The 10,000-nt window shown below is 41.4% G+C and overlaps 1 protein-coding gene across 1 annotated transcript in view; it reads right to left on the reverse strand.

Annotated features, from left to right (window-relative positions):
- LOC138051847 (eukaryotic translation initiation factor 4 gamma 1-like) overlaps window positions 1-10,000 on the reverse strand; it is a 19,121-nt gene that overhangs the window by 2,709 nt on the left and 6,412 nt on the right. The window contains exons 5-13 of the mRNA XM_068898141.1: window positions 8,595-8,719; window positions 8,091-8,272; window positions 7,079-7,253; window positions 4,550-4,738; window positions 3,864-4,036; window positions 2,707-2,905; window positions 1,541-1,639; window positions 927-1,070; window positions 356-440 (exon numbers count right to left, since the gene is read on the reverse strand). Of these exons, the coding sequence (XP_068754242.1) occupies window positions 356-440; window positions 927-1,070; window positions 1,541-1,639; window positions 2,707-2,905; window positions 3,864-4,036; window positions 4,550-4,738; window positions 7,079-7,253; window positions 8,091-8,272; window positions 8,595-8,719 (1,371 nt within the window). The remainder of the gene's footprint in view (window positions 1-355; window positions 441-926; window positions 1,071-1,540; window positions 1,640-2,706; window positions 2,906-3,863; window positions 4,037-4,549; window positions 4,739-7,078; window positions 7,254-8,090; window positions 8,273-8,594; window positions 8,720-10,000) is intronic.

Raw genomic sequence — 10,000 nt, forward strand, 5'->3', positions numbered from 1 at the left:
TTCTACCACGCCTTGGACCTTTGGCCTTCCGGTTACTAACAAGTTCGAATGATTTACCACCAAGGTACAGTTTATGCATTCATTCACATGTAAGAGAAAATACTACAAAACCATGTCGAGCAAGAGCGTGTCATCGAAACGTTTCTATTTTTACAGGAAGAGAAGAGGTTAAGGTCAAGCCAACTGTTGATCTTCACTTGACTGAGGGGAAGAGTTTACGGACCCTTTGTGACATTAATTGATTTCCTATAAACAGGCGATGTTGACCTTGGGGAGAATAGCAAGGTGCGCATCTCTGGCTAACAAAATACTTTAAAGACGTAGGCAAAGCCCACACAATAGATCGGACAATTACCTTCATACAACGCTCCTTCACAAACAACAGTGACCAAGGCTCGAATGAAGGGAGATTCTTTCGTGCTCGAGGGGAAAACAGTTTTCTGAACAAAGCAAATAAAGAAGTCCGAGTGGTTAGCTATAACAGTTTTTCTCTTTAGATTGTCAAGTCTTAAAAGTTAACGCCAACAAGAATGCCGAGAGTTTCCGGCAACTGAAAGGCTAAGAACTCAAGGACGAAAATATTTCTCTACTTGCAACTCAAAATTACAGCTTCAGCTCATTTCGCTCAGGTCTGTCATTGCTTGTAGTTGAAAAAAAATCTGCACATTAAATCGTTAGTTAAGGGGGCTCATAAACATGAGCTACTCCTTTTCCTACTGAGGAGTGGAGAGTTTCGTCTCCAAAGGTATAAATCGGCATTTGGAAATCGGGTCACTTGGAAGCGTTGAAACTGGTTCGAGACTCCTTAAGCAAATTTCCTTTCAGTAACAATTAAAGAAATCGAGGATTTAACCAACATTTTTCCAAAAGTGATCTGAACTATGCGAAACCTTTATTACTTTCTGCGGCGAAAAAAGTCTGCTTACATCAATCCAGTCCATCACTTCTTCGTTCCTCGCTTTTCTCTTCAATATGACAGTCCTAAGTTCTTCTTCTACATCGGCTGAATGTGCACTGGTTGAACCAGTAATCTGTGATGGAGGTGACGGTCCCAAGGCATATTCGATATTCTTTCAAGAAAACAAAACAAAATTCATCCATTTACCATTGGTTTTGTTTTGTATTACAATACTCAGAGACGGGTTGAAAAGTCTCCCACCTCTTTCTCGCGATACAAGTTAAGATTTACAATATCAGAATGTTCGACAACAAAGCGAGTGGGTAGAGAAATTTAAAGAGTAGGCGAGCACTTCTAAAGGGGTTCGAAAAGATTTGCAGACCTCAGATGCACAAAGCTTTGCCGATCCGATGTTCGTGTTTGGCAGCGCATGTTTCTCATGTTATTCCAAAAAGTTGGGGTAACTTCAAACTCAAACTACGCGGCAAAAGTCAAGTGAAATAACCGGCGAGTTTCGCCACCAGCCGGTTCTACTGAAAACCCTATAGAATGTAGACGCAACTCTAAAGCAAAACAACAGCTCCTTTTAGGTAAAAACACCAAAGACCGAGTAAACTGTAGTTGACGTAAGTAGGTACATACCTTGTCCTTGGCAAATTCTCTGGCTTCGTCCGCATCGTCAAAGAAAGTATATACAGTTACCTTGGATGTGTCCAAAAATGCACGGACATCTTGCGGACTCTAAATCACGAGAAGGGAAAAATTGTCAAAAACACACCTTACGTTTTCATTTGACTGTGATAACCCTTTCCACGGTAAAATCAGCAACCAGCGCACGAGCTATATTGCTTTAACATGTATTAGGATTCTGATTTCAAATGACGTCCGAAATATTTGAAATTGGGACTTTAAGAATATCTGAGTAAAAGAATTTCTCCGTCCCGTGTTGAGGGATTCAGGTACGCACAGCGTTTTTAAATACGTTTGGTTTTCATGATGTAAATTTTTAAATCCTTTTTAAGAATTATGCTTTCTTAGTAACTAATTACTTCAAGATCCATTTAATGTTAGTGTTATGTAGTGATTGCAGATTTTTTCTTTTTATGTATAATATTACATTTACTTGATCTTTTATTCTGTAAATATGACGTAATTCAATTCTTGGGTTGCAAAGTTACCTACCTACCTACCTATTTATTCTATATAAGGAAAAAAGAAAACGCGATTGCGCGCTTTTTAGTAACCCTACTATACCGTTCAAAGAACGGCTTGGATATTTCCTGAAATTAGGTTCGTGCACATTACAAACATCTGAGGAGTCCTCACACTACAAAAAATATTAGGACAAAATGACAAGAATGCGTTAGAATCGCACTGTCAATGCAGAAGGAATCCTTGGAAATTCGCAAACTTGCATGGCCAGGAATAAAGAGAATCACTGGCAGCGGCACGTGAAAATGCACAAAAAGCTATTTACCGTTTCGGAGAACGGTTGTTACCCACAGGAAGGCAATATGATGTGAATAGCCGATCTCCCAGCTTCCTAAGCGAAACCTCCCTCTGGGAGCTTTGCAAGAATATGGAAGAACAACGAAACGCGCCCATGACAGTTCCAGATACAGTATCACGCTTCATCCAGACCCATGTTTGGGAGATAGTGAAAGCAACTGGTCAAAATTTGAGTTTCTCTTGGGTTTCAATTTGCTGCTTAAAATTAGCTGCAAATCGAGCATTTGGACTGTGGGAGAAGTGTCACCACACTTGTCAACAATAAATAACACTGGTGTACCTGAAACAATCCCAATTACCTTTTCGCTTGACTGCAGAATGCAAGCAAACAGTCTGGCAGCTTTGTGCTTTGACACATATTTAAATACGCATTTAAATAATTCATCGAGACCAAGATTTCCATCAAAGGCTGTCGGACCCATGAGCTCTCCCAAGTACTTCCACAATTGTGGAATATCAATTTCTGTGTCTTCAGCAACTTCAAATATTGACTCAAGCCTGTAAATGAAAAATATCTTTTGATATCGCACTGTGTGATTGATATAGCAGACCATTTACAGCAGAGATGTTTCCGAGAAATTTAGTAAAACAAAGTTTGACCAAAACCTCGGAAAAGTAATTGAAAGATCCCCCTTCACCCACACACGTGCGCACCAAATCTGTTTCCCCTGACATAAAATCAGTACCCGCCAATCACAACAAAGCATTAAAAACACATTTAACACGGCCGTTTCAAAACAATAGAGCAAGTGCACAAAGCTTTTTGTGGATGAGAAGGGGCATTGAACGTTCTAGATCTTAGGGAGCAAACGTCCACGACTACGAGAATAACCCCACCCTCGCTTTCTGAACACGAAGACGCACTCCAAGATGGTGATGAACAAACAGGAACGCAGAGACGGAAGCCCTAAAAGTATTTCTAGCGTGAGAAAAAGGGACTGGGGGTAAAAAAAAAAGGACCGTCAGAGAACATTTTATGTCATATTACGAACACAATGCCATAGGGGACTTTTTTATTGCACAAATTATCACAGAGCTCGGTAGCGTCCACGGTTGATTGTTAAATCATTTGCACGTGGTTAAGGCACCACGCCGTTTATAGAACATCTTCGTTTTTAAGGGGTATCTTTGGACAGGAAATGGACTGGTATGACAAGGTAACCAATTCTTCCACGTTGACCAGACCTCGATAAAATAAATTTATCTCGACTTTCCTTTGGCCAATCTATTGTGGGTTGCTGAAACAGGTAATACCTATAGCCCTTAACAAAAGCTTAAACCAAACAATCTAACTGAATTTCCATTTGAACGGGTTGAGAGCGACAGATATGTCCAACGACGCCTCAGTGACATGTCAAAATCAACTTTATTGAACTTCAGTAATGCACTTTAAGTGTCTTCTGCACGCAGTTGTATCGACATTGCCCTAAGCCACCATAACACACATTGTACATACCCATTAAGATAATGCTGAGCTGTGAGAACACCGTCACGCATCAAGAAATGAATGAGCTTTCCAGTGGCCTGTCTTTCGGATGCTCTCTTCTCCATCGTATGATTGAATGTCACTTCAACAAACACGTGGTGCCGTGATGGTGACTGTAATTCTTTGAGACATTCAGCTACCTCCTGTTAGCAAAACAGAACATCTACAGTTAAGGTAGTTTACTAGAAATTTATCCCCCAAATCGTGCACAACTCATTTCGGCGATATAAACGCCCTAAGGAAAAAAATGAGTTAAACGGTGGTGTGGTATAAATTCGGTTAAACATTGGCCTTGTGGCCAAAACCTCACCGAAAACGTTTCTTGCGCTTCTCTAGCAGCCTTTAGGTGACTGGGTTGGCCCTTTCAGCAGAACATACTTAGTGGGTAATTATAGCCTGGTTTACACGACAAACATTTTGGGCACGGCACCCATACAATTTGGCTCCCGTGCCTATAATTTTAGGCACGGTTCCCTCAGTTTTGATCGCGTTATGGGCACGGGTGCCTAATTCTAATTTCCCGGGCACCGCCATCTTGAATAATTGTGACGTGAGGTGGTTGGCTTATTGTTCCAGAACAATCGCTCTTTGTGTCAGAACAATAGAGCAAGTTGCTAAAAAACGCTTTCTAAACAGATTAAACCACTTTTGCTTACCTTATTATCTCTGATATTCAGGAATTCGTCAATAATTGAAAGTGTTTTCCTTTTCATCATTTCTTCCGTCACTTCTTGTGATGCAGCAGGTGCCGCTGACCCAGCAACATCACCAGAATCAGTTGCTGGCACCACTTCTGCTGTTGTTCGAGGAGACTCGCGTCCACTTTCGCGCCCTTGGCTAGCGCGCTGAAAAAAAAAAACGTGGCGAACTCGAACACTGAGAGAGAAGAAAATAAACTAGTTGAAATCTCTTTAAGCTCTTTTGCAGTTAATGTCCACTATATGCGTCGCACGCATAACCCATCCCAAGTAGGAAAATAATAAACGAGCGGGAAACTGAAATAAACGTCGCAGTAAACAATCGCGAATCATTCAGAATTCGCAAAAATCAGCAGTCTCCGTTAGTTGCACGAGGAAATTTTAGATGTCTGCATCCTACTCTCAATGTGCATATGTTTTTTTTTTTTTTTCAGGATCTCTTTTGATTTAATGGCTGTGAGTTGAGTCAACTTAACGCCTAGTGAAATTTGAGTGAGCCTGTGACACCCAAGAAAATAGCTCAAACAATAAAGAGATTTAGCATTGCGTCCACGTGAACAGCAAACGAGAAACGACAAGCTCCTGCTTGTCAGGGAAGCATAAAAAATCTCATTCTAACTAGTCTGTCTTTTTTAAGAAGCCGATCGATATCTGTACATTACAGGTAAGGAAAAAAAAGCTAACATCAGATTAGTTCCCTCATTTCCTCTGTGTAATGGTTGACCAAGTTGCTCTTTTTATTTCTTAGCTATTATAGTGACATTTAGTGTCGTACTATGGCAAACGACAATGTCATGCTACAGATGTTAAAACAAAAGCTTTGGAACTCAGGTAGACACATTCAGGGTTTTCTTTAAGGTTTGAAGTAGCCGGATTTTTTTGCAAAGTAGAGGGTTGTGGGCCAAAGCCCATCGCTTCTAGGGGGGTCCGGGGGCATGCTCCCCCAGAAAATTTTTGAAAACTGAAAGCCGGAAAATGCATTTCCTGGCATTTTGGGCCATGAAACTCAAGCATTAGAGGGATGAATCAAGCTGCAATTATACTATGAAAACCATGTTACTCAAAGAAAGACGAAGCGACATTTCAATAATACAATCCTATAAACAAAAAGTTGAGTGATATTTTTTGTATCTTTTTGGTGGTTTTGCTGGAGCTAACGAGCCTGGCAAATATTGCCACTTGACAACTTGTAAACATGGCACATACTTTGAAGGACTAGACCAGCAAAGGCTTCTGATTGGTTGTTAAATTAAGAAGCTGATTGAAGGATACTAATTGGCCAATGGCGTAAAGGATGTTTCGATCCTGTTTAGGTGTGAAGATGACACACATTCGTTCCATTGTGTAATTAGTGGGAAAATATGCTTGTGGAACTTGGTTGTAGTAATTTCGAAAATTGAAAATCACTCGAGCGGTTTAAAAGTGATGTAGTTTTTTTTCCGAAGAGTTTAGGAGTTCCGTAAAGCAGTGAGAGTTCAGTGATCAAGAGTGACGTTGGATAAAGATCCGTTGTCATGTTGAAGCGTAGAGATGCCCTCGAGAGGACGAGCACTTACGCGGGCAAGTAGGATTTAACTCAGAGGAGCGTTACGTTTAAGTGTTTAAATAAAGTCTATGAGTCTTCAGCTTCTACGTTCGCTATAAATGATCAACTGAAAGGTTCGAAGTGAAAACGAAGGAGCGGTTAGTGAATGATCAGGGGCTATTTTTATTCCTCAGTTGAGTTGTGGTAAGAGATGCGTGAACGCAGGCTGAGCGTGTTGCTAGCAGAACATCATATGTAAATTTCCTTCTGGATTGAGAACAAAACTTTTGAAAGTGTTTCTTTGTTTACAAGTTTTTTTATGATTGCGGCGTGATTAAAGAAAGTTTTGCACGGACTAAAACGTCCTTGAGTGATTTTTCCTTCCGGTAAGATACAATCGGTGGCTGTTTAATGATATCGAAATCCGATATGGCGGACAACGAATCATATTGTTCCTACTTTCCCGCCACCGCAGCAAGATTTTTTCAAACGAAAGTCTCAAGCATAACGTTTTTAAACTGCCCTTGAGTCAGAAGTCTTTTATGTGTTTTCAGAAAAGATAGGCACTGCAAATTTTTATTTGTATTGAGCCCAAGTAGTTTAGACCTCATAAACATCATCTCCTCTACATGTCTTGACTCTTCAAACAATGAAAGTAGCCGGCGAAACCTGACAGAGAAGCCGGCGAACTTCGCCGGCTGCCGGCTCTTATATACAACCCTGACATTCCATCAAATGACAATGTCAGATTTCTGGTCTCGGTTGTTCAAAAGGTGGATAACGCTATCCACTCAATAAATCACTATCCCGCGGATGAACAAGGCTCCCTTACATATCTAACTCGCTTTCATTTCCAGATGTTCTGTATAAAAACTATAAGTGGCCTGTTGAAACGACTCAAATACTACAAAAACTACTGAAGATATGGAATTTTTTCTTTTGTTCTGATCAGAGCTACCAACCTTTGGCTGCATTGCCGCCCGAACAGCTTCGACAGCCTTCTCTCGTTCGTCTTGTGGCAAAGGTCCTCGCCTTCCTCCTCCAGACACAGGACTGCGCGGTTCTTGCCGCCGAGAATCACTGGAGCTCGCTCTTGCTGGGGCCGATAGTTTCCTATCACCAGCTAGGGCCGAATACCTGCAATATTAAATTCACGATAAGTCGATCATAGGGACATTTAGCGAAAATGATGACGACAGCTGCGAAAAAAGTCACCAGAAAATAGACCTCTGAGTTATTGTATGCATTTCGGGTTCGGCTTGGGAAGGGTGTACCAACTTTTCAGGAATGAAGATGGTATGAACGGTGCAGATGTTTAGAGAGGAAACTGACATTTCTTGTTGATATCATATCATATCATATCATCATATCATACATCTTTATTTACCCTAGGATTTTTAGAGTAGCTTGGTGTAGCTAATTTCTCCGAGCATTTGCCCTCCCAACCTTGATACATCACAGAAGACAGACCACAACACCGGGAACTACATGCCCTGCTCTTTGCGACAAGTGTGTGGGTTCTTTTACGTCCCACAGGATTATGAACATTGAAGGGTTGTGAGACGGGACCTCCGGCTTATCGTCCTTATCCGAGAAGACTAGAGAGTCTAACCATTTGCAGATGTAATTACAAAGGCAGAACTTTCTCCTCAGTTATTTAAAGACCCTGAGTGTTGGTCCGGCCGGAGCTGAACTCACGACCTCCCGCGTGACAGCCCGGTGCTCAGCCAACCAAAAGAACAGCAAAAACAGCAAAGAAATTTGGCAAAACATGAGACGCAAGAGCAGGGCGTAAAGAACCATTGTTTTTATTAACTTTATTACACTTATTGTTTTGTGGCGTTCTGGTCCTTGCCGACGTCGCCTTGCCAAAACTCACCAATGAAATCAACGACGCAAGGTTTGCAAAACACATAAATGAGATTTGCAATCCTCTGTAGCTCCTTACTTGCAGCAATGCGATGACGCTCTCACCTGTTGGCTGGTCTGTTATCAGTTTCAGCTGAGACGCCAGCAATAGAGGAACCTGCTGAAGCAGCTGCCGATGGACCTGCACCAGCACCCACTGCTCCTGATCCCCCGCTACTTCCTCTTGCCCATGCTCCATAACCTCTGCCGCCTGGTCCAAGAGAGATGTTCTCAGAATCCACAGGACGCTTTAATAGAGAACACTTCATTAGTACTTATATGAGCATCGCCACCAAGCGGAATTTGCTCTCCACAATAATTACAACATGCAATATTTCATACTCTTGCTTAACGCCACATCTGCGTTGCGAAAAACCCCATGGACGCTGGGTCAATGTCTTGGTTTTGCAGTACAGTAAACCGTTTTCCTTAATCGACACCTGAAGTCTGACGATTTTATTCGAGTGCGAGTCACGAATTAAATGACGCAACTCATCCACTTACTGTAGCAGAGCAAACCACTGCAAGAACAAGAGCAAAGTAGTATAGACACAACTCAATTGTACTTACTTTGATGTTTTGAAACTTCTTAGGATCCACACTAACGTTCCTAGGACCTCTGCCTACAGTAGTCCAGCTTTCATCCGCTTGGGGAATGGCTCCCGGGCGGGGACTATCACGTCCGCCTGTGTTACCTGGTGGGAACAAAACCAGTTAAGAGCCATACAGCAACAACATATGAGTACGTACATATTGTAAAACATCTCGCCCCGGAAAACTTACTAAAGTGGACAGGTCACAATACGAAATTTCACCAATTCTTATCTTTTAATTTGTGCTCAACTCCGCACAGTCTTCAGGTAAAAAAAATAATTGGAAATGTGACAGTCAAGAATTATTTGAAAGAAAGCTTGTCTATTTTGTGCTCAATTATTCAAGGAAAAGGTTCTTCAGGAAAGGGTTTGATCCCGAAATTCATTTTGTTGCGTATGCTAATTTGACACGATAGGGTTTGCTGTCATCACGCACGCAATGAAACAAGAAGGGTTTTTTGCCTCTAATAGCAAATATGTTGTTTGGTGTAACAAATTTTTCGCTGGAAAAGGTTTTTGTGAGATTTTCCTTTGTAAATTGATCATGTTGCGTAATATTCGAGCTTAACAAATTGGCATACGTGGGTTGAAATGTGATACGCGAGGAGACAGGAATTTTTTTCTTCCTAACAAATGATTAATAGGTAGCCAAGTTTTTAACGTCAGAAAAGGATATTTTTTTTGTCATCTGTCTTTTGGTTGTCTTTTACTGTTAGCTCCACGCTTTTACGGTACTTTTTGGTGCAAACGTAAAGACAGTTTACTTTCACCTGGCATCAGATAAAACTGAAAAGAAGAGGACTTATGAAGCGGAACAGTCGCTTAGTGCAACTGCATGACATGCAGGAAAACGTACGTGAGAGCAATTTGCAGACTATTTAAAGAAGAAATGAGTGAGTTTTACTCAAGAGCGTGTTTTGTTATCTTTAAACTGAATTTATTACCAAAGCTTAAAAAACTAAAAGACCTCAAAATGGGACAGGAGATTACAAAATAATTAAACGTGTAAGCCAAAGGGCCTCTGCTGGCACGACATCTCAATTGGTTTTAATGACCCCCCACTTGAAAAAATTAACTGAAACGCTACAGTTCAATACAACCCAACTCAGTGCCTTCTGTTTTTATGTAACACGTACCACAGGAAACCCAGTGTACGCTCAAAAAGCGTCTAGTTGGCTTCTCAAATGTGTGCGTCTATCTTGTCAAACTCATTACAGGGGGCTTGTCGCAGGGAGGCGATCACAAGCGATCAGAAAAAGGCAACTTGCTCGGCCTGCCTCTCCTTTGACATACCACTAGCATGTAGCAGGGCTTCGTGGCAGGCCATTCAACCGTCACAAGTTAGTCATCTCCCTTAAATGCATTTGAATCCGACCTAATCAA

This window comes from Montipora capricornis, chromosome 6 (genome assembly GCF_036669925.1).
Source record: "Montipora capricornis isolate CH-2021 chromosome 6, ASM3666992v2, whole genome shotgun sequence".
Lineage (NCBI taxonomy): Eukaryota > Metazoa > Cnidaria > Anthozoa > Scleractinia > Acroporidae > Montipora > Montipora capricornis.